At 39.5% G+C, this 24,656-nt stretch overlaps 1 protein-coding gene across 6 annotated transcripts in view; it reads right to left on the minus strand.

Moving 5' to 3' along the window:
• Nostrin (nitric oxide synthase trafficking) overlaps positions 1-24,656 on the minus strand; it is a 61,258-nt gene that overhangs the window by 24,118 nt on the left and 12,484 nt on the right. For 2 of the 6 annotated variants that reach the window (XM_070021529.1, XM_070021501.1), the window contains 5 exons: positions 11,831-11,914; positions 8,936-8,998; positions 8,654-8,735; positions 8,140-8,202; positions 5,696-5,794 (listed from right to left, as the gene is read on the minus strand). In XM_070021529.1, coding sequence (XP_069877630.1) covers positions 5,696-5,794; positions 8,140-8,202; positions 8,654-8,735; positions 8,936-8,961 — 270 coding nt within the window. In that variant the 5' untranslated portion in view covers positions 8,962-8,998; positions 11,831-11,914. Of the gene's footprint in view, positions 1-5,695; positions 5,795-8,139; positions 8,203-8,653; positions 8,736-8,935; positions 8,999-11,830; positions 11,915-11,992; positions 12,080-18,100; positions 18,321-24,656 lie in introns of all 6 variants that reach the window. The other 4 variants (XM_070021538.1, XM_070021511.1, XM_070021519.1 and 1 more) reach the window with 3 other exon arrangements.

Consider the following 24,656-nt stretch of genomic DNA (forward strand, 5'->3'; position numbering starts at 1 on the left):
ATGTGGAGATGCTGAGACAAATTATTTTCCATGTCTAAAATAGATGGAAATAGATAGATTGCATGCCTGGGCACCACTAGGGATGCTTGTAAAGCAGCCACTCCCTGGGCCTACAAAGACCCAGGAGCTCCGTGGAAAGACCGAGAAATCTCTTCTTAGATGATTCTCAGAAGAACTGTCTCAAGCCTGAATTAGGAATTTCAGGGCATCCTCTCCATTTTTAACAATTTAGGAGCTGAAAGGACAGGAACAAAGGCTTTTAGGAATGACCTTATTTATGATCAAGGACATTTTGACTAATGTTGCCATAATGAAGAACATTCACCTAAATGTTAGATACTAACACAACTCACTTTATTATTCTGATGGTTATGTTAGCTACAGAATGCCCTTCACTGTGATCTATGACCTAGCCACAACACATTTGGTTTTGCATTTCAAGCGTAATGAACCACATCTATCTGGAGAAACATGAGCTTGTGAATTTTAACCTGTTAACAATACCGTGAAAGAGCACAAGGACTTCCTGGGCTGTGCTTTGCTACCTGGTGTGTGTGTGTGTGTGTGTGTGTGTGTGTGTGTGTGTGAGAGAGAGAGAGAGAGAGAGAGAGAGAGAGAGAGAGAGAGAGAGAGAGAGAGAGAGAGTGAGAGAGAGACAGAGACAGAGACAGAGACAGAGATAGAGATAGAGACAGAGACAGAGACAGAGACAGACAGAGACAGACAGAGACAGACAGAGACAGAGACAGAGAGAGACAGAGAGAGACCAATAGAAAGAGAGAGAAAAGGAGGGAGGGGGAGAGAGAAAAAAGAGAAAGAGAGAGAACAGAGTCTTTGTAACAGAGTCTAACTTTGAATTTTCTGCTTTAGCCTCTTGTGTGCTGAGATTACAGTGTGTGCTTCCATGCCCATCTTGTCTTTGGATTTCTACTAAGAATGCTCAGATCCCTAAAATGAGAATCAGGTCACTCCTGAGATCACTCACATTAATCAACCTGCATTGGTGCTTCTGCATAGCAAAATGACAGGAAATAGCCTCTCAAGCTATGTACTTATGACCATATAAGAAGATGGTAAGTGAAATGAAGCCCAAGATAGGGATACAAGTGTTTTTTTCTTTCTTGCTATTGTTTTTTTTAACATATTTATAATGTACCATGTGAATTTTTTTGTATTTTTGGTATGTTCCTCCCCCGTGGTATAACCCGTCTTCACTGTATTTGATTCCAGTGTCCTGCATCTTGTATATACATTTTTCTAACTTGGGGAAGGGAAGGGAAATAACAAAATGCTTAAATAGGAACACAGGTTGACCCATTGTAACAATGAGATGTACAAGACACTATGCTGAAAACGAACTTTACAATTTTGGCTGGAGTGGGGGTGGGAGGAGTTGGGGAGGTGGGGAGGGAAGGGATGGTAGGGGAAAAACAAAGGAGGAGGTAACAATGCTCAATAGGAAATGTATTCATTACCTTACTCATGAAACTGTAACCTCTCTGTACAGTATTTTTACAATAAAAAACATAAAAAAGAATGTAGACTTTATGACTTCATTCACCTAATTAATTTAAGAAATTTGCTGTACTAAAATCTGTCAGAACCAAATTCTTTTCTGTCCTCTTTTCTTTTTCTCTTAAGAGAAATACCTCATTCATTCTCACCCAATAGTTATTGATTGCCTTTCGTGTGCCATGGGCCAGGCTTTGGGAATAGAAAATAAGATAGGCTTCTTCTCTATTCATTCTCTATTCAGGGCTGAAGACAGGCCACTGCCATCCTATATGATCAGATTCAAATGTCAGAAACAGCAGCTTGGCTTGTGCTTGATCAGTAGGCAGGAAGAGGACAGTGAAGGCCAAAAGACCAATTTGTTGGCTGCAGTTCTTCAGGCAAGTAATGATGATGGACAGGGAGAAAGCAGCACCAGGGAGATGGATGCAAGAAAACAAGTTTGAAAAGTATTTAGTTTAGCAGGTAGAACTGAGAGGATGTGGTAGCTGGTGATTGTCAAAGTTGGAGAAAACTCGAGAATTAAGAGTATTTTTGGTAGAGTTGGAAAGGATGGGTCTGATTTTGGATGTTGGGTACCAGAAGGCAATTTGGAGACTAGGTTGAGCTTGAGATGTAAATTTTGGTAGTGTCCTTGAAATCTTGAGAACAACCTATTGAGTACTTATTATTTTATTAACTACCTGACATTGAGAATATTACGTTGGACACTGGAGTCACAGTGAATTAAACAGAGGAGCTCAGAGAGAGATAAGGACTCAAGAATAGCAACATATAACAGCCAGGCAAGGAAAGAACAATCCAACAAGGAATCTAAACAATCTTTACAGAAAGATAGGAGGAAAACCAGAGTGAGTGAGGGGGGATGCTAGAGTTAAAAGAGAAGTGTTTCTAGAAGAGAGAAATAAACAATGTGCCATGTTTCCAAGAAGTTCAGTAAGGTAGATACCGGAGGTCCTGGAAAGTTGACTTTCCCAAGAGGGCATTGTTTTTAGTGGCAATAGTAGTGTGAGTTTCCAGAATGATGATGGAGAAGATTTGCAATAAATTTTATGGCAGAAAAGAGAGAGGGTGATAGAGGAATGGGAAAAGTTGTGTCTGATTCAATCTGCTCTCACTGCATGATATGGGGTATAATGAACTGATTGTCTGTGTGCTCCCAAGAATCACAACTAAAATTCTAACTTGTTGTGGGATGATGTCACGAGGCTAGGCCTTTGGGGGGGGGGTTGGTTAGGTCTTGAGAGAGGAGCCCTCATGAATGGAATTAGTGTCTCTATAAAGAGAACCCCAGAGATCTCTTTTGGCTTGTGAGGAAATAAAACAGCATTTTTGCAGATGCAGTCTGGGGGATGGTGATCACCAGCAGCCCCACTGTGCTGGTTAGACCCCTGTTCTTGGACTTGTGGTCTCCACAAATAAATGCCTATGGCTCCAGCCCCCTGGGCTACAGACAGTTACAGTCCTTGATAGATTAAGGTGGGCGGAGGGAGGCATGGGTGTGTGAATAGAAGAAAACTTACAGGAGGAATCATCTCAAAGAGGGCACTCAAGACACAAGACAGAGTGCATAACCACTGGAGGGTCTGGGAGAGGCAGGATGCCCAGCCCAGGGAGTGCCGAGCTCTCCCTGCAGCTGTGCAGATGCAGTTCCTTGAGAGGGCAGGTAGCTGCTCTATCTAGTTTGCTCTGGGAGGTAGGAAACAGGAAAGTCTGCTGGGAGTGGGTGGTGTGGACGGAGGTGGGGAGAGAATGGGGGTTTTAGAACAGCTACTTTTGAGAACAGAAAAACAGGAAGAACTGAGGAGCAGCACAGAGGAATGGATAGGTGGGTGGGAAATGAATACAGCCTTAGTGTTCAGCTTTTGGGCTAAAACCCAGCCTCAGATTAAACAGTGAGGATGGAGGGATGAGGCCAGAGATAAAGGTCATGGAGGTCATGGCTGCAGGAGGGCAGAGGAGGTGTAGGGACTTTCACCTGCCAAGGCAGCTGCTGATGGAAGGAAGAGGAAATTCATTCCTCAGCTATGTAAGTGACATCAATGAAGAATAGCTTCTAATGAGCGCTCAATGGCCCACACAGGTCCTGTGCATACTGAGGTCAGGCTTGGAGGCTACTCATTATTCAACCCTAGTGATTGTTTAAATGTGTGAAGATTGATGTGAAGAAATAAGAATCTTGGAACATCTTGCTAACAGACTATTTAAGTTAATGACTGAATAATTTCTTCAGATGAAATGATAGAGCCACTTATAATACCAATTTTCTTTTCCCTTTGAGATGTTTAGGACCACAGTGGCTCTGGCTACAGTTCTTTAGGGGGAATCACATCTTTTAGAGAAGGTATGGCGTATTTCAAAGATTTCCAATCTGGGATCTATACCATCAGAAGTGTGTGCAATGACCTTTTTTGGGGGAAGGGTAGGTAGACAGTACTTAGTTTTCTTCTTGCACACTAATGTAATTTGTGTTCATTTGTGCCCAAGAACAATGATCATGCTTACTCCTATGGTGCACTGGTGACCACAGGTGGGCATTGTGGATTCTGAGGTGGTCAGAGGAAGTTGGGGGTGGGGATTCCACAACAGGAGGCATTGCTGTGGAAGTTGTCTTCACTTCCAGCATTTTAGGGATGTGTGTCATTGCCATGTGGATTTACTGATACTCTTATCTGGCTTTAATTAAGGTGATATACACAAAGGGCACAAATGTCTTTAATGGGTTTCTGACAAGATCCTGTGGATTGAGGTTATTATTAACAAGTAAACACAGAAGAAACAAAACCTCAGAGTGAGTCAGGCACTGGCGGCTCACTCTTCTCAGAGGATCACAGTGGGAAGCCAGTCTAGGCAGAATAGTTTGCCAGACTCCATGTCCAAGATCACTAAAAAAAAGGCATGGCTCTACAGTAGACTGCAGCCTGACAAGTGACAGGCTGTGGGTTCAAAACCCAGTACCTCCAAAATAAAGAACAACAAAAATCCCAAATCCCAATAACATATCACTGTCCACAGAAAAAGGCAGACACTAGAAAGTGTAGTGCAATCCGGCAAGTAATGATGGGAAATTTAATTGCTTAATTATTATAAACTAGGATCATCAAGAAGACTGTTAGAAATATGAATTTATATTTACCCAAGTATATATTTTGGTTCTCTTTTACTCAAAAACCAATTTATTAAGTAAATAGATGTAAGATATCATGATTAGCTAACCATTTCAAGTATCATTTTATCTTTCCCTCATCCTACAAATGTCCTGCAATCATTTCATATATACATTGATGTATTTATCTATATTCACAAGCTGGGGATTGAACCCAGAACCTCAATCATGCAGCAAGCGCTACCACTGAGCAGTATCCTCCCATTATAAACTTTATAATGTTCATAATTGTTAGTGTAATATAGAAAGTACTATATATCATACCCAAATATAAAGTATATATACTTTTTTACTTATTTGGAGTGGGAACTGACTTTTTTGAAGTTTAAAATGACATCTTTATTAAGTTGTTGAAATAAAATGCAAATAAGCAAATGGATAATCTATAAAATAAAACAATCACATGTTCAGGGCAAGCATTATTAATATTTTGATATTTGCTCTTTGCCCTTTTTTATTAATATGGGTATAAGGTTTATATTTTAAAGCATTTCTCAAAAATGACAATGAATCTAATGTCATAATTTTCTAGAACAAAAGGCATCGGAAGCAGGTTTTCATGACAAATTTTTCTACTATATCATTTCAAATGACTAGTATTCCAGAATATAGATATTCCAGATCTTTTTTAGAAATGCTTTTTAAAAATGTCATTGTAAAGGTGATGTACAGAGGGGTTACAGTTATATGTCAGGTAATGAGTACATTTACTTTTGAACAATGTCACCCCCTGCCTCATTCTCTCCCATTCCCCCGCCTCCCTACTTCCCTCTCCCCCAAGTTTTGTAGGTCTTTTCCAACATAGTGTTTAGTGGGTATCACTGCTGAATTGTCTCACTCTTTGTCCCACTGTTTCTGTGCTTCTCCTTTCCCTCCCCAAATCAGACAAACAGAAACAGGACAAAAGTTTAGACTCCATTGTTCTAATGGCATGTCAATGCCAAGAATAATGTGGAATAATGTGTGCCAAGAACAATGTGGAGTCCCTTTCTATTCTCTGTCAACATGACAGCTTACCTTTTGCTTTTCTTTCGCCGTCACAGATTGCTTAGAACTTTCTACAAGGTGGAAAAGTGCTTCGTGTTTCTTGGTACTCACCATTAGTTTTTTCTTAGCCTATGGTAAAAATATACAAACAAGAAAAAAGATAAAGATATCAAGAGAGAAGCTGTTGTGTTTTGGAACGAGGCAAGTTCTTGTAAATGACTACATATTTTTCCTTCTTCATTCCCACTTGACCTCAAAATCATCCTAAAATACCACCACAGCAAACACTTTATTGGAGAACTGCTGTGCAGGTGTCATCATATTGAGGATATTCAAGAGGGTTATACTTTTTGCTACATCAGAATGCCTCCAAGCCTCCAAGCTCACATAATGGCTTTTGCAACAAGTATGTAAAATTGTTCTTATCATTCTTTTAAATCAACCTTGAGCCAAAACTGGGGTTGTTTTAAAATATTCTCTTAAAAGCTGGGCAAGGAAGCCAGGCTCTGGTGGTTCACACCTACTAGCTACTCAGAAGGCCTTTTACCTCCAATTTACCACCAAAAAGCCAGAAATGGAGCTGTGACTTGAGTGATAGAGCACACACACACACACACACACACACACACACACACACACACACACACACACACACACACACACACACACACACACACACACACACGATGATCAAGGGCAGAAATCTTGTTCCTAATTCTCAGAACTGAGAGCATTTGACTGGCACCCTCTGAAATGCTCTGTATTTATTGAGTAGACTGAGGGAAGAGATAAAAAGGAAAAAGTAGCCATGTCTCTACATCTGGGGGATATCTCAGTGCTCAGTGTGAGTTATAATTCAGGTGATGCTTTTTCTTTTAGCTCTGCAGCTGAACTTGGCCGAAAGATGGTGCCCCTGAGGTACAATATGCAGACAGATTTGGGGTTAAGTTGAATTCAGTCCATTCAGGAACTAGATTGATTGCAAAAGTGGCTTTACTTCTCAAGATTTTAAGAACTAATAAAACTGGACAATGAAGGTTGAAAGTGTGTATCTCTCCCCTTGGACTTTTACCTTTCTGGAAACACATAAAGGCCCCATAAGAGGAATTCAAGGAACAAGCAGTTCCCAGCCCTTTCCCTACCACCCTCAGCCTTTCCCTCTGTCATTGGCAAGAGCAGGAGACAAGAGTACCTGGCCCTTTAAAACTTTGCATTTGTGTCTCCAAAATAGATTGTGTTTCATTATCCATGCACTGGATCCCTTGAATTGCAACTAGGGAGAAAAGTTACTATAGTTCAAGGATTTCATCTTCTTTAATTTCTCTGTCACTCTTCATAAAGAATAAAATCACTTTATTTAGGAAGATGACTTGGTATAAACTGGGAAATAGCAATGAATGTCTTTGTTCTTAAAAGCAGTTGCTGTGACTTTTAGTCCATTGTCTTGAACCTCCTGTGAAGACTATTTTAAGAAAATTGGTTTAAAAAAGACAAGTCCTTCTAATGAAAGCTCAGGAAATCAAGAGCAAGATTAAAACCAAATGACTGGGAAATACATTTTCTGAAACTTTAAAGTATTTATTATAACAGCTACAACCCTGTGAGTATGGAAATTTTTTCCTCTCAAACATTTTTTCAGTACTATCCTTGGTCTATAGAGTCTTCATGTTCAAGAGAAGCTTTAGAAGTAACTATGAGGCCATTATATCTCAGAGTCGCTTTGGTTATTTGGTACCAGTGGCTGTTTATTTGTGAAGGTTCTCTTTGGATACTAACATTTTAGAGATGCAAAAAGGAAAACATAAACTCTTAGAATACAATTCCTCACCAAGGTCACCACTAGATTTTTTCTAGAAGTTTCTCTGGTCTCTTATTTGTCTTACTCAAAGTGAATTCCTCCTCCACCAAATCATTCTAGAATAATCTTCTGTACAAGTGCATTCCACCTGCTATTTTTGCTGTTTGAGAACTAAAACTGATGCGTTCTAGTTTCTTAGACCATCAAGATTATAATTCTCTCCTTAGAAATTATTCCAAGGGGGTAGTCAGTATGGTATAATGATGAAGAACAGAGACTCTAGAATTCAAGAACTTGTAAGAATTCTTGGTTAAAACATTATGTATGTTTTCACATTACTTCAACTACTATGTTTGTCTCACCTTCCCCACTTGTAAAATGGGACAATGCAAGGTCATGGATCATGTTGGACTAATGATGATTAAATATATAAGCATATAACACTTGGCACATAATAAATGCTGAATTAACCACAATATATGCCACATTTTGAGACATGTTCTTCTTTGCTTTATTTGAAAAATGCATCTATGGAATAGTACAGCTGAAGAAATATTTTTCTTTGCAATTATCACTTAAAAGTCCTAACATTAGAATACATGATTGTGTACATGCAAAAACAAATGCTATGATCCTAAGAAGTGACTTTGTGCAAGTATTATTTGTGGATACTTACCTTAATTTGCTGATTCCAGTTGCTAATAACAAGATTTGCTGTCTTTCCAACTTCATTATCAAGCTATTAGGAAATGAGAAAAATAATTTTGTTTTGTTCTTTAGTCACTGCTATTGACTTGAGTATTTGTGTGTATTCCCCTCCTCTTCTCCCTCCCACTTCCAAATTCATAGGTTCAAATCTTTTCCTTCAGTGTATTGGTGTTTAGAGATGAGAACTTTGGGAGATAACCCAGGCTGGAATTGGACTTTACCCTCTTATCCCAATCTTCCCAGTGCTGGGATTACAGGTATGCACCCCCATACCTAGCTCACTTTTTCTCTATTATAAACAATGCTTAGCAAACCTTCTTGTCCATAAATCTTGAGTGTGTGTTTTTGATTACTTTTTATAAAAATTTCTGAGGCTAGTATCACTTTTAGACCATCTTTTCCCCAGTAAGCCACAAAATACTGCTTTGAAAATAAAAGAAAGGGGAGAAAAAGAAAGAAAAGAAAAGCACTTTAAGACTCACAGATTTTCTCTCCTTCTCTTGTCTATTGAGTACTTGATGAGTTGGTTTTATTGCTTCCAATTCAATTGCTTTGCCAAGTTTTCTGGAAATAGAACATTAAGACATATAATCATTGTCTTAGGGTTTAAATGGGCTTTCCAAATGACTCTCTAGGGAAATGGCGTGTACTAACACATTTACTCAGGGCCAGTTTGAAAGAGAATATTTGTATCCCTCCCACTTCCAATATTTATGGCTCTGCTTGGAGCTGGAACAAGCCAGGGTGGGTCTGGAAGCACTCACTGATGCAGGTCTGCGGCAGATTTCATGCCTTCGGAAGCCCAGGACCACGCACTGCTGAGGCAGCTAGAGGCAAAAGAGGGGGTGGGAAGAAAGAGTGGGTGTCACCATTCCAGTGAACTCTGAAATACAAAGCATCATGCCCAAGGCACCACCGCCACCGTGTTCATCTCCTTAAGCTTATTCCAACCTCTATGAGATTCAATTTGGCCAATGTGTTGATTTGTATCATAGACACTGCTTTCCCCTTTCCCCCAGTCACTTTTCATTTTCATCTTTCATTTCACATCTGTAGAAAATCCAGGCATGAGAGCAGATAGGGATGGGATTCTAGGTGAGAGGGGTTCAGAGATCATCTTTTCAGATTCTTCACTTTGTGGGTCAACAACTAGGCTTTGGAGAAGTGACATACGGCAGGAATCTGGTCACTTCTTGCTTGCTGCTCTTAGGCCTGGGGTCCATTCAGACAACTTTTTATGGTCCTATGAGCTGTTTCCAATGAACACAAAGGGCAGCACTGATCTGTCCCTAGGAGAAGCATCTTATCTTCCCCATAGAAGGGCCCCAGAAGTCCATAGAGGCTGTCTTCAGAAGTCAGGACGATAAACCCAATTGTGTTAATAAACCTCAGGGCCAGATATCTTGATGAATGGGGTAAAAAGGAGCTGCATCTCTGTCAACATCAGAATGGTACAGGTGTTTTGATGCTGATGGCTGAATTTGCTCCCTAAATTTGGAAAATGTCAGATGTAATACACAATTAAAATCAGGTACAGGGCAGTACCTATTGTGTGCTTCCAAGGATCAGCAATCCCCAAAAAGACAAAATTAATCTAGATGGACAGATCAGGTGTGAGCCAAGTTTTGGTATGTTGAACATGTTTTGACTTGGTCAGTCAAAGTGGACCAAACTACTACTTAAAATGAATGCTTATTATTCTTATTATTATTTGTATGTAGAACTAGGGATTTAACTACCATTTGAGCCACATTGTTTGCTTTCTTGCTTTATTTTTCAGATAGATCTCATACTAACTTTCTCAAATGGTGATCCTTTAACCTATGCCTCCCAAGTAGCTGGAACCAAACCCATATGCCACTCATGCCTGGCTTAGAGTTACTTTTTCACAAAAGATGTCAGGTACATTTTGGGGAAGAGCAATCTCTTACTTGTCCTACCAAGCTGGGCAGTAGGACAGGAAACATGGCAAGCTTGCTTCAGGGTGACTGGTCTAAAATCTGAAGATTTACTGTGTTTCCTGTGTGACCTTGGGAGAATCACTTCTTCTCTGTCTCTCACTTTAACTAAAAATACATTGGGATGGCTGGGCAAGTATTGATCACAGAATTTTGTATGGACAAAAATTCAATTAATGTTTATTATCAAATTGTACTAATGCTGATTAACTGGATGTGGATCATGCCAACCCTTTAGTAGTAGTGTGCTGAATACTGCAGTTGGAACACAATAAGACCCCCACCACTCACCAGGGCTCTTTATTCTTTAGGAGGTGGTTGAGTAATTGAGAATTAAAGACAAAGCTGGCTGTAGCTGGGTGACAGTGGCTCAGACTTGTAATCCTAGCTACTCAGGAGGCTAAGATCTGATTATCACAATTCAAAGCCAGACCAGGTAGATAAATGCAAGAAACTCTTATCCCCAATTAACCCACCAAAAGCTAGAAGTAGTTAAGTGCCAGTCTTGACAGAAAAAGCTAATGGACATCATCTAGGCCATTAGGATAAGCCCAATACTGGCATACAGAAAAAAAATGGAATCAAAATCAAAATGGGTATCTATGGAATTTTTACTCTAGGCCAAGTACTCTGCTAAGCAACCTCATTTTATCTCTATTTCCAAATAAAAGAGATGTTGAGAGGGAAGGTCAGTTGTTTTATGTCACCCAGTATGTGATAGAACTAGAATATCAGCAAAAATCTATCTGTACTGTGTTGTACTGACTCCTTGCTCTCTACCAAAGTACTATTTAAAAAGAATAGTAAATCCAAGAGTCATGGCCATGTCAAGGACAGCATTTGCCATTACAGGTACTGCTTAAGCCGGGGTGGAGATTTTGACCCCAGAACCTTTCATTTTCCTGTGCTTACTTTTTCTCTAGCATCATTGTAAGGAGCTTTTGCAATAGCTCTGTCAATGCAGAGTCATATCTACATGCATTAGTCAAGAATCTTTGTAGCAATCACCAATGGACCATTTTGCCAGCATCACTATCTTTCACTTGTCCTCCAAAAGAAGGAATCTACTTCATTCCTATGCCTGCAAATATTGAGAAGAATATGAGCCATCAAGTTTGTACCTAATGTACTAAACTTCTTTACACATACTATATCATTTAATATGCATGACCCTCTTATATTTACATATACAAGATCATTCTATATATCCCATACATATACATGTACATAGCATAGATCACACATCCCTATTTCATTCAGCAGAGGAAGAAATCTAGGCACAGAGAAGCGAAGTTTCTTGTCATAGTCACCAAGTAGAGACAACAGACTTCATACCTGCCTCCAAGACCTGGCTCAACACACTTCCGAAATTAAATGTCATTACCAAGTCAATGACAAATATGGTCTCAGGAGCAATAAAGACCCACCCAGCTGTACAAAGCATTACCCTTGCAATGGGGTACTATTTCTTAAATTCTACAGACCTCAAGTCCTCATCTGCAAAGGGAGATAATGATTTGCCAAGGCTGCTGCAAGGATCAAATGGAGCATCTGTAAAGCTTTTAGCACAGTGCCTGACACATATTAAACACTAAGTCTTGGAAGCCATGTCACAAGTATAAGAGGAAGCTAGCTTGAATATTTGCCATTTTTTTATTATTTTAAGGAATGATTTGGCCCCATCTCTGCCATGATACTTACTTTTTCTTTGTGTTCTGTAATGCTTTGTTTAACTTGGCTGCCAGTTTCTGAAGTCCTTTGGCATAGCTAATCTCCAGATTGGCCCTGTTAGCAAAGGGCTAGTTGTTAATCGGATGTGCTGGTTACAAGTCAGTGAAAAGTACTCTCACACATAGCACTCACACTCAAAGGAGGGTAGGCTGACTATGTAATGCCATCATAAAAATCCTCTTGTCAGTCAGCAAATCAGTAAGGGTATGGAAGAGGAACCTACAAGGAAGAAGTTTTTATATAACTTTTTCTTTTCTTTTTTGTCAGTTGTGGGGCCTGAACTCTGGGCCTGGGTACTATCCCTGAGCTCTTCAGCTCAAGCTAGTGCTCTACCACAGCGTTGCTTCTGGCTTTTCTGCTTATGTGGTGCTGAGGAATCGAACCCAGAGCCCCATGCTTGCAAGGCAAACACTCTACCACTGAGCCACCTTCCCAGCCCATATATAACCTTTTCTTACACCAGTGTTATGGACTGAATTGTGCCTCCCTAAAAGATGTCAGAGCTCTGTCCTCAGAGCTTGTGAATGGGAAATGGGGTCTTTGTAAATGATGGTCGAATTGAGATGAGCTCATCAAGGTAGGACATGCCTAATGATGATGTATCTTTATAGAGTAAGGGATATTTGAACACAGAGCCAGACATGCTCATACAGAGAATGCCAAGGGAACACAGGGCAGAGATGGAGGTGACAGCTATAGAAAGCAAAAGGTTCAGGCAAAACACCAGAAGCTGAGAGAAAGCCATGATGAGCTCCCTCACACTTTTCAGAAGGGGCCAATCAGGCTGACACATAGATCTTTTACCTCTAAGGACTGTACCACTTGAGCTATGGCCCCTAGCCCCAGCACTAATCAGATTAACTCTAAATTATGAAAGGCTCCTATTGCAATGGCCAACATCAGATGAACAATATCAAACATCCATGACTTTCTATGCAGGACAAGACTCAGCAGGAAGTATGGGCGTTCCTCTCAAAAGCAGCCTACTTGGCTCCTTTAAAGAGATTGAATCACATTCTTCTAAAGACATTTCATCAATTCCTATTTATGGATTCATCTGTAGCTATATATAATAAGGCCATATTCTTGTTCATCTCACTTATTTTTGTTTTTGTTTTTCTTTTTTTAGATATGGTGCTGCTGTATAGCCCCGGCTTTGAACTTAACCTTTCTGTCTCAGCATCCATTCAGTGTTGTGTTTACAGGTGTGTGTCACCAAACTCAAGGATCATCCTTTTGACTGCTGATCACAAAATATAAGAAATTAAATTCAATATATTTTCATTCTTAGTGGTGATCATAAGAAGTTTGGTTTCCTGGTTTTCAGTTCTATTTTTAGTATAAACTATCTTTTAAATCACTTCTGACTTAATTTAATCTGAGAAACTGTCCCAGATCTCTCCTTATATAACTTTATTACTGCACATTCTCACACAAATGAGACTTAGTGTTATAGATTGAACTCAATAATGACAGACAACTACAATTCTCTTTTATGTGTGGACTGTTAGATGCAGAAAATAGATATTTGGTATCAGAACTTACCCAATGTAGAAGGGAAAATTAAGGCAAGTAGTTGAAAATGATGAAGCTGGTAAGTAAACCTCTCATTGAGGGAAAGAGAGAGAGGAGAGGGAAGAGAGATTTACAGATGCTTTATAATCTTGAAAGGTGAGGTGGCTTCAAGCTTCAGGCAATGCTGACACAGAGTAAAGGAAATTGTCTTGAGGAGTTTTACGAGGATTAAAATGTGGTAATGACCTAAATACAGTAGGCACTTAACAACTAGAGCCATTGTTATTAACCAATAAGACCTGTAAGGCACTGTGTGTTCTGATCCCACAGCTCTCTTCTTGATTTGCTTCTCTGATAGTCATCCCTTTCCCCATTCTTCTCCCACGCAGTAGCTAACTGCCATCTTGCTCCAGGGCCTTTGCACTGACAGCAGCTTCTCCTGTGCGTTTTTCTCTTGTTACCTAACTACAGGGCATTCTCCTTCATGTCATCCTTAATATGTCTTGTTCAAATATCATCTCTTTGTAGGCCATCTTGTCTAAAGCAAAATCCTGTCATTGTGCCCTTTAAGCTCCACTTGTATCCTATAATTTATCACTACCTTTTTCACATTACATTTTAATGTACATTTTTATGAATTCCTGTAAATGTAAACAGTTTCATGAACCTCAAGACTTTCTTTTTTCTCATTGCCTAGGCCCCTGGTTGTGGGGCTTGAACTCTGGGCTTGGGCGTTATCGCTCAGCTCTTCAGCTCAAGGCAAGCGCTCTACTGCTTGAGTCACAGCACCACTTCCAGTTTTCTAGTGGTTTATTTGAGCTAAGAGTCTCATGGACTTTTCTGCCTAGGCTGGCTTTGAACCGTGGTCCTCAGATCTCAGCCTCCTGAGTAGCTAGGATTACAGGCATGAGCCAACGGCACCCGGCCCAATAATAGTTCTTGTTGAATGTAACACTCACCATTTATAGCATGACTGACTGAATGAATGAGTGACAGAGTCGATAGACAGACTTACAACCAGGTCTGAGTTGGAATTCTTACTGGTATCTGCTACAGGTCTGTTCTTGCCTCAACTCTTCCAAAAATATTCATCTAAGAAACTGTTTAGATGCCTTTACACTTATAAGCTATGCATGGCCCTAACATCAGAGCACACTGCTTCTAGCACTTTAGCCACTGAACATATAAACCCATTCCCCATCCATTGTGCCAGGATTCTTTAGCATTTTCCTCATCCTATCTTCTTTAATGTAGCACATAATGCATTAAATAAGATGCATTAATAGTGCTTGGCTTACAGTTCTGGGCATAAAACACAATCTTAGTAAATATGAATCCCTCTAATATGATTATTAGTGTGGATCCAAAAAGACCAGAAAAAGTGGACAGGTACACACATGCAGAGGTGGACAGTGCAGAGGAAGAATGTGAGGTTTTCTCATCCATTGTCTATTCTGCTAACAGTCCCTGAGTGACCTTTAAGGGACAGGTTGATACTGCCAGGCTCAGCCTCTTCCTCAAAATTCAAGTTCACTTTCAGAATATTTTTATTTTTATCTTCCTCCAGATGAGGACACAAACTCAGTATCTGACATTTTCACTCATTGGCTGGCTCTCTACCACCTGAGCCACACCTCCAACCCCAACTTTCAGAAGGTTCTGAGAGGTTGAACACAGTGTTGCAGAGTTAAAATAAAAAAGGACAACCTGCAGAAAGAAGTCTGCTTTCCCACTGTTAACTGCATTGAATTTTCTCAGGAAGAAGGTTGGGCTTGGTAGCTGGAGAGGAGAAGACCCCTACTTGCTCTGAGGTGTGTGGTACTCTTGAGGCAGACCATCTCTGTTCTTGAGCATATGTTTATATTGGCCTCTCTTGAGCAGACAGGAACCAGACTAAGGAGACTCAGCCTTTCTAGCACTGGCAGGCTTCTCTTCATGTGTGAGTGTCTTAGCCATCTGTGGGAGGACATATGTGAACATTAACATGCTATCATCCTGCACAGGAAGAGAGTGTGTCCACACAGCGCTGTTCTGACAGTATGGGATATCAAGTTGGGGATGATGCTGATGCATGACCTGTGTTCCTTCTACACAAAAATACCAGTAGCCAACACTTCTGGGCCACATACAGCATTCCAGAAACCAATCTCAGTGCTTTAGGTATAGTTTCTCATTTAATCCATGATACTCTTCCTAAAGCAGGTAGTTTGTCTACCCATTGCATGGAGGGAATGCCAAGGTTGAGTGAGCTGAATCAGTCACAAAATGGTTGCCACCCAGGAAGGAGGTGACAGAGCTGGGATCATAATCTGGAAGCTCCGCTGGAGTAGCTTCTCCTTAATTTCACCGTTTTCCTGTCTTTGAATTTGTGGGATGTCAAACAGAGGTAATTGTAAAACTTGGCACAGTCTCTCATTTTGTGAATCACTACAGCTCCTGGTGGCTTAGATGATAGAGATCTAGTTCAAAGCAGCCAATGTTAGAAGCTGCTGAGCAACCCAGGCCTCTTCCCAAAGCATCCATGCAGTTGTAAAACATTTTTGAAGTGGAATCTGGCAAACTGGAAATGGTGAAGACTGACAACATGAAATGTTACCAAACCCTCCTTTGAGGCTGGACAGAGTTGGACCCTGCCTTTTTCCCTTCATCGGCAATTTGTGGATGACCCCAAATGGCCTTAGAATCAGCATTTGAATCAGCCTAATAGAGTGGGCTGATAATTTCTACTCTTGCATTTGAAGTTCTGGTAGCCATTTGGAGAACTTCAGAAGACGACTATAAGGAAGAATTAAAAATACTTACAATGAGGAAAGTGTGTGAAACACCATCTCCCAGGCTTGAAGAGCTCACTGACTCTATTTAAAGTTTATTGTAAAAGTGGTGCACAGAGGGGTTACAGTTGCATAAGTCAGGTAATGAGAACAGTGGTTTTGTTTTTTTAAGTGTTACCCTTCCCTCATTTTCTCCAATTCCCTCCCACTGACTCCTGTCTCCCCCCAACTTGTAAATTTCATTTCCAAAATAGTATCTGGTGAAGATCACTGTTGAATTGTTTCACCCTTTGTCCCACAGTTTCTGTGATTCCTCTTCCCTTCCCCAAATCAGATAAACTAATATACAAGACAAAGGGTACAGAAATAAAAAGAGTGCTAACAGGGAATAAATTGAAGGAAAAAAAAGAAAGAAAAAAAGAAGTAATTGCAAGCAGCACAATAATAAATAAAAACCTCTTGTTTCCATTTCTTGGAGTTCATTCCGATAAGCATCATTTTATACAGTCATACGCACATAGCTTTTGAGCCATTGTGATCCTCTGCTACGAATACACTAGACATAGTCTAGTTGTTACAAATGAAGGAAGCTATGCAGCTTATGTTTCTTTGGGGAAGCTATACAGCTTATGTTTCTTTCGGTCTGGCTTATTTTGCTTAATGTAATTTTTTCCAAGTTTTTCCATTTTCTTATAAATGGGGTGGTGTCATTCTTTCTGATAGAAGCATAGAATTCCATTGTGTACATATACCACAATTTCTTGGTCCATTCATCTTCCAAGGTGCATCTGCAATGAACATGATTGTGTTGGTGCTTTAATGTGGCCTTGTTATGGTCATTTGGGTAAATGCCCAGGAGTGGGATTGCTAGGTCATAGGAAGTTTTATGTTTAGTCTTTTTTTTATTATTAATAAGTTTTTTAAATGTGAAAATACCATACAGAAGAGTTACAATTACATGAGCAAGGTAATGAGTACATTTCTTATCAAGCATTGTTGCCTCCTCCTTTGTTTCCCCTTATATCACTGCCTTCCCATCCCCCCACCCCCCACACCCAAAGTTGTAAAGTTCGTTTTTCTGTTTAGGGGGGTGAGTGTTATGCTGGCCTCATAGAATGAGTTTGGTAGAGATCTTTCACTTTCAATTTCATTGAAGAGTTTGGGGAGTATTGGAGTGAGGTGTCCTTTGAAGGTCTTAGAGAATTCAGCTGTGAATCTCTCTGCTCCTGGGATTTTCTTGAATGGGAAGTATTTTATTGCCATTTCTATTTCATTACTTGTTATGGGTCAATTTAGTTGGTTTAAATCTTCTTGGTTTAGTTTGGGCATATCAGTATTTACTGAAGATTCTTCCATTTCTTCCAGATTCTCCAATTTGTTAGCATAAAGGTTTGCAAACTATCTCCATATAATGTTCTAAATCTTGCTTGTTTCTGTCGTTATGTTCCCATTCTCATTGTTATTTTATTTATTTGGATGTGTTCTTTTTTTGGTAAGATTTGCTAAGCCTTTGTCAATTTTGTTTATTTTTTCTAAGAACCAACTCTTTGTTTTGTTGATTCTTTCTAATACTTTTTGTCTCTAATTCATTTATTTTTTTATTACTTATTTTTGTCTGTTGTGGGGCTTGAACTCAGGGCCCTGTCTCTCCCTGAGCCTACCCACTGGGCAGAGCTGCATCTCAGTGGGTGGAGCTTCCACCTCCTGGGCATGACTGCCTCTCCCTGGGCCAGTCTTTTCTTTTCTGCCACAGATTGAGGTGCAAGGATATCAGATTCCTTTGCCCTTTTCAGAAATGTCATATCACCACTTCTCTGGCATTTGTTACTGGCCAGGTGCTCTGGCAGGCTCTATGCCACTTTCAAAGATGGTGTTCTTCTCAGGTAGGGGGAGGGTATCCTTCCAGATGTTGTTCTCTAGGAGGGAGAGAGGATATCTTTTGTGAGGTACTCACTCTTTTTTTGGTGTTTTGGAATGTCTGCACTGTGACAAGTTGTCTCGGGGTCTGCATGTGGCTGGCAGGGCTGTGGATTCCTTTAAGTTCACGCTGGAGGTGAGACACGAGCCTGCATACATGCTGTTTCTGTTGCCACTGCCTTTGTCACAGCTTCCCCAGCAGCTTCCCCCACCTTCACCACCACCGGTGGGTGCTTAAATCCATCTTCATATGCTGGCTGCAGAAAAATTTTCTTATGTAATTTTCTTCTTTGGTATAAATCTCTGTATAATTATAGCTTACTTGGTGTGTTTCTCTAGATGTGGATAAAACTCTGCTTCTTCCAAGAAAGCTCTGTTGGTACTCTGTTAGCTTTCTGCCATCTTCCGGAACCTTTTTCTCAATGACTTTTAATCGATGTTAATGGTTAAATCCCAAACTGTAGTAAAAAAAATCACTCTACTAACAATCATTTTTGTAAGTCAGAATGCTTGTCAGTGGGAACAAACACTGCTTTGTGGCTGTGTGAGCTACGACTTAATGCAGTAGGATGCCTGCTGAATAGAAATGTGACCTTGGGGTGTTCCTGAGACAGAGGTGGTAATGAACGATCCTACTGAGTTTGGTTTCTTCCAAGTCTTTTGAAGAGAGTTACTTTATCCTGTTTTCCAGCCACAAGACACCACATGTGCAAAGGGAGTCCACAGCAGAAAAGTGAATCTGAAATTTTGACACATTTTCTTTCCCCAATTAAAGCAATCAGGAACAAGCTGATTATTAAAATAACCACCATAAGTACATTGTGCTTAATTTTCTACTTTATTCTCCAATTTTTCCTTTCATTCTACAGCCATTGTTTCATACAAGTGAGGTTACCTTCTCCAAGTAAATGTCTTAGCATGTGTGAAACTGATGATATGGCTGTCTCTGGATGGGTAACCTAGCTCAGAATATTCTAGTGAGTTTTAATGGTTTTGAACTAAGGAAATGACAAGTGCTGACTTCTAATCCATTTATATTCTGATTTCCTCTCAGTATGAAGGTAACAACATATTTTCATTAGTAAGTAATGAAGATCAACCAGTATATCAGAGGTCAATGTTTGACTGGGATTTTAAAAGATGTTATACTTTTGAATGAAAGAAGCCTAATATTTTAGGTACAGTAGAAGTTAAACTATAAGAATAAGTAACCATAAAATCAGTGGTAGAGGGTTTTGCTGTAATCGTTATTTAAATTTTTTAAAAAACTGTAGTTTTTTCTTCTGTTTATGACAAATTAATAAAAATTGAGCTAAGGCTTTCTCATGCTTGAAGATAGCAAGAGAAAGAGCCCTCCTTCTTTTTTTAAATTAAGGGGCATTTTAGTCATTCCAAATGCTCAGTTGATGATATCAGCCTGTCTTCTACCTCCTACTTTCCACCAGCAACAGTAGCCATTTTGGGGTTGACTTTGCTAATGTTTTCCATTTAAGCTTTATCAATTTGTCTTTTGGCGGATAGTCATGAGCTCACTTTACAAATACATTGTCCTTACATTTACTAGAGTCTGTTGGGGCGGGGGAGGAGCAGGGAGGATGGGAGAGGTTGAAGTGGGTACCACAATCCAAATTGAAACCAGTTGTTTAAGGATACAGGTGGACCTGTTGCAACAATGAGAAGAACAAGTTGTCATGTCCAAAACGAGCTTTACAACGTCGGTGCAGGGGGGGGGAAGGGGGGGAAGGAGAAGGATTGGGATTGGGGGGGAGGGGGGAGGCTGGGAAGGGATGTGAAGGGTAAACACAGGAGGAGGCTGCAATGCTTGGTAAGAAATGTACGCATTATCCTGCCCATGTAATTGTAACTCCTCTGTACAGTATGTTCACAAATAAAATAAAATTAAATTAAAAAAAACAAAAACAAATACATTGTCCTTACATTTACTAGAGTCTGTTGGTGGGGGGGAGGAGCAGGGAGGATGGGAGAGGTTGAAGTGGGTACCACAATCCAAATTGATAGGAGGATTAGTGTTCTATTGCATAGTAGGGTGACTACAGTTAATAACAATGTATCATATATTCCACAGTGGCTAGCTAGAAGAGAGATCTTCCAATGCCTTCACAACAAAGAAATGATCAACACACAAGGTGACAAATATGCAAATTACCTTGACCTGTGAATTACACAATACATACATGTAACCTAATGCATACATTGTACCCTATAAATAGGTACAATTATTATATATCTATTAAAAGTTTAACCAATAGGGCTGGGGACATGGCTCAGTGGCTCAGTACTTGCCTAAAATGCTTACTCAAGCCAAGTTCAATTCCCAGCACTACAAAAATGACTACATAAAAATCTTTTAAATTTGTATATTAAAAAGCAAAATAAATGGAGGGACAAAGGATGAACAAATGCAGCAGTGATACTCCTAGACATTACATGAAAAATGAAATACACAACTTGTGGGTAGGGACAGGAGGGAAAAACTGAGAGAGGAAGGGGGAAGGGGTAATATTGTCCAAAAATAAATGTACTAATTACTTGACTTAGGTAACTGCAACACTTCTGTACATCACTTTTATAATAACAATAACAATAAAAATATAAAGCAAAATAAAAGTAGTTAGCAACTGGAATCCAAACAAAGCTCTGTTATTCTAGGCTCTGGCTTGCTCACTTTACTCACTTACTTTATAGCAACAGCTGATGGCTTAGATTCTGATTCCTGACAATCAGAAAGTAAACTAGAAGGATGGGATATAGATGACACCCTTCTTAAATGTCCTGGCTATCACTGAATCATCTTTTACACTAGTCCAAGGAACATGAGAGCTATGTCAGCTCTAGAACTTCAGGTTCTGTGTCTACTCATTCCCAAGCTGAGTGTCCAGAAGTGCCTGGGATGGGGATGAATTTCTATGGTGAAGTCAGATCATTTGAATAAGAAAAACAGTTTTAAGACTCTTAGCTGGAAACTCATATTTTATACCCAATCAACTCTGTCATTACCAGAACAGTTATTCTGAGTAACTAGAAGAGTGAATGAAGAAGGAGTGGAGCTGGTTCACTTATTCCTCATGTCCTGATGAAACTGTTGAGGGTACTTTACAGACCCTATGAGCTACAGTGTTTGAAAGTCACTGGGATTGAGGATGCTGATATCCCTTCCTATAGAGGATTTTAAGGATGAGACCAAGTTCCTTGAATGTGTAAGACTCTCACAACAAAACCCCGTAATGCAACCTCACTTGGAGAATGCCTTTGCACTGAGCCTGGGTTGGGCCAGATAAGAATAAAAATATGCTATCTATTTCCCGTCCCTGTCTGTAGACTAAGGATATGTAAAGTAGATATATACCACATTTGGTTGTGAAAATAAAACAAAAGAGACTGAGCTCTGTCAGATACATCTAACACAATGCTGTCTATAGGTTGTACTAGATAAATGATCTCTTCTCTGATTTTATTTTTCTAGTATTTCTTCAAAATAATATGTCATATACAAGACTGTGTCAGCTTGTGGTTCAGTAAGAAGGAAAGTGTCAGAACTCCTGGGAGCCTGCAGAGAGAAAAGATAGAAGGCAGGGGCCTGAATCTCAAAGATTTTTTTTCCTAAAATATTATAAAGGATTAATTTGATCCTGAAGGTCATAAGCCTCTTTAAAGGATCTTAAAAAGAGTTGTAGAGTAGAATATACATTAGAGAAAAGGATAGAATTATAGGTACTCCATAAGTTATGGTAGTTTGGCTTGGATTAGACACAAAAGGTACTTGACTAAGGTGTGGATCAAAGGTAAAATGTCTGCCTAGCAAGCATGAGGTCCCAAGTTCAAACCTCAGTACCACCAAAGAAAGAAAGGGAGGTAGAACAAAAGAGAGAAAGAAAAATAAAATAAATAGGGGGTGTTTGAAGGGATGCTTCAATGAGATAGGGCTCAAGATCTAAAGGACAAATTCAGATTCCAGTTTTATTTCTGCTTACCTAGCTCACCCAGGAACTTTGTGTAGCATGAAAATTACATAGCTGCATGAAAGTAACACACACAAAAAGACTAATTTGAATGAAATTTGCCAGAACCATGAAGATGGCTACAGATGAAAAAAAGTCATGGCTATACAGGGGTTCAGAAGAGAGAAGTATGAAGTATCATCTATTAAGTAGGATAGAAAGAATTGTGAGGACTGGGCTAGATGTGGTGGAAGGTGTTTCCAGTTACCAGGGCAAAAATCTGGAAAGAATAGTTATTTGCAATATCTAGTATATGTCTGAGTCAAGCAGAAAAGGACAGATAGGGTGATGTTAGGGAAATGAACCCTAAGCTATGTATTCAAATGTTTTTTTCTTTCGTGTGATTGTCTCTAACACATTTGTAAGATTATTTCTTTATTGCTTTGTATGTCCCTCTCCCACAGTATAACCCCTGCTTTCACTGTATTTGATGTTGGTATAATTTGTGGAGGGGAAGGGGAAAAACAAGTCGTTTAAGTAGGGATGCAGGTTGACCCATTACAACAATGAGATGTACAAGTCGTTATGTCGAAAATGAACTTTACAACTTTGGTGGGGGGGAAGGGGGAGTGGGGAGGATTGGGTGGAGGGGTGGGAAAGGATGGGAAGGGATGAGAAGGGGAAACAAAGGAGGAGGCTACAATGCTTGATAAGAAATGTACTCATTATCTTGCCCATGTAATTGTAACCCCTCTGTACAGTATTTTTACAATAAAAAAATAAATAAAAATTACGAAAAAAGAAAAGGTGACAGACTGTGTTTTGAATATACTATCCTTGTGGTTCTAAGGCATATCTAGGAGGAAGGAAACATCCAATGCTCTACCAAATACATGGTTTGAAGTACAGGTAATTCCTGTTGCTTAATAATACATTTTTTAGAAGTCCTCAGTATACAAGTGAACTGAAGCTGTAGGAGTTAAGAATATTCAGGATAATTAATAGAAATGTGATGATTCATCAATGATTTTATTTTCCCATTTTAAAAAAATCACAATGTCTGCCATGGATCATTGTAGAGGAGACAAATAGTCAGCTACTCTTCTTTATTCTGTACCACTTTGTTGATGTCTAAAGTGGTGGCTTTTGCCATTTGAAAGTTCAATTGAGCTTCCTCTCAGAGGAACAATTGATTTCCCCCATCAAGCCTTGTTTAAACATAGCTATAATGGTGCTGAGAGCCAAATACTCATAAAATGGTTCTGGAAATGTGCCTTTGTCTCTTTTAATTCTGGTCTGTAATTACATTAAAGTGTACCTGAGGACTTTGGCATTAGGGATAGTGGGAGCTGCTGGGTACCTCTCAAAGAATCTGAATTTGCTACTGTATAAAAGGGAAACAAAAGCGATTAATTGGATAAAAGAAGCTAAGTATTGTTATGAATTTAATAAAACCAAGGAAAATGATATTTCAACAACAACTCACTTTTCTATCTCTCCAATTAGAATGAATGTGAGAAGGCAGCTAACCTTGGAAAACAATCTATTTGGAAATGCAAATCATATCTACATATGAATACAGAGCTTTGCTGAGTGGAAACAGTTTACAACAGATACCTCAGCAAGATGTCTACAAATGTAAATTTCCAATGACAGTAACAAATTTGTTCTAATAATGTTGGCATAGTAATAATTAAAAATAATAATCGTTTAAATATTTATCTAATTTACAGATATTTATGAAATATACTTCACAAGATGATGCTGCCAACTGAAAGAAGCCCAGCCCATAGATACATCATGACATCTGCCACAAGCTACCATTAAATTTGCCTTCAGGATCTTCTCTGTCATAAGCATCATTTTGTCTTGTCTTATGGAGTTTCTCATTACTCATCCCTAAGCAGAATAGCTGATTTTAAAGACTACTTGTTTTTCAGGTATTTATCTAATACAAAGAAGAGGTATTATTGATTTATAAGAAAGATGCTCTCACACTAAAGAGGAAAATAAGTCCTGGGCTCATTACTGGATCACTGGTAGGAACTAGTCTTTAACCTTATATATGGTGAAGGGAGTAATTTCTGAATTGACAAGACTGGGAGAGTAAAGGTAAATGCAATGCCAGTTGTGTTTTGAGCATTCTTCTTTGTGGAGTGAGTTGTTCTGTTGAGTCAATTCAAGTTCAATAGGAAGAGGTTGTGCCCTCTGGATCACATCGCCCCCTAGGGAGAGAAGTGATTTGATCCTAGGGAATGCGGCAGTCTTTGCCACTGAAATCTACAAATATGGTCCAAAGTACACAGTGGGCCTTAAAGTCTTAGATTAATAGTGTTTGAGCCCATTATATAACAGTTCTCCTGAAATAAATACCATCTCCTTTCATGAGGACAAACTTCCTTCAGGTTAACTGCATAATCGTATAGCTGAGTGTGGAGAGGAACCTTGAGAGATGAAGTGTGAGGAGGCATGGCAAGTGTTCATTTATCAGGAATCAACATACAGTATCTCACAGTGCCATCTTAGGGCTGGGAATGTGGCTTAGTGGTAGAGTGCTTGCCTAGCATGCACGAAGCACTGGGTTTGATTCCTTAGGACCGCATAAACAGAAAAAGCAAAAAATGGTGCTGTGAC

The sequence above is a fragment of the Dipodomys merriami genome, unplaced genomic scaffold, assembly GCF_024711535.1.
Source record: "Dipodomys merriami isolate MVZ:Mamm:240054 unplaced genomic scaffold, mDipMer1.0.p SCAF_1, whole genome shotgun sequence".
NCBI lineage: Eukaryota > Metazoa > Chordata > Mammalia > Rodentia > Heteromyidae > Dipodomys > Dipodomys merriami.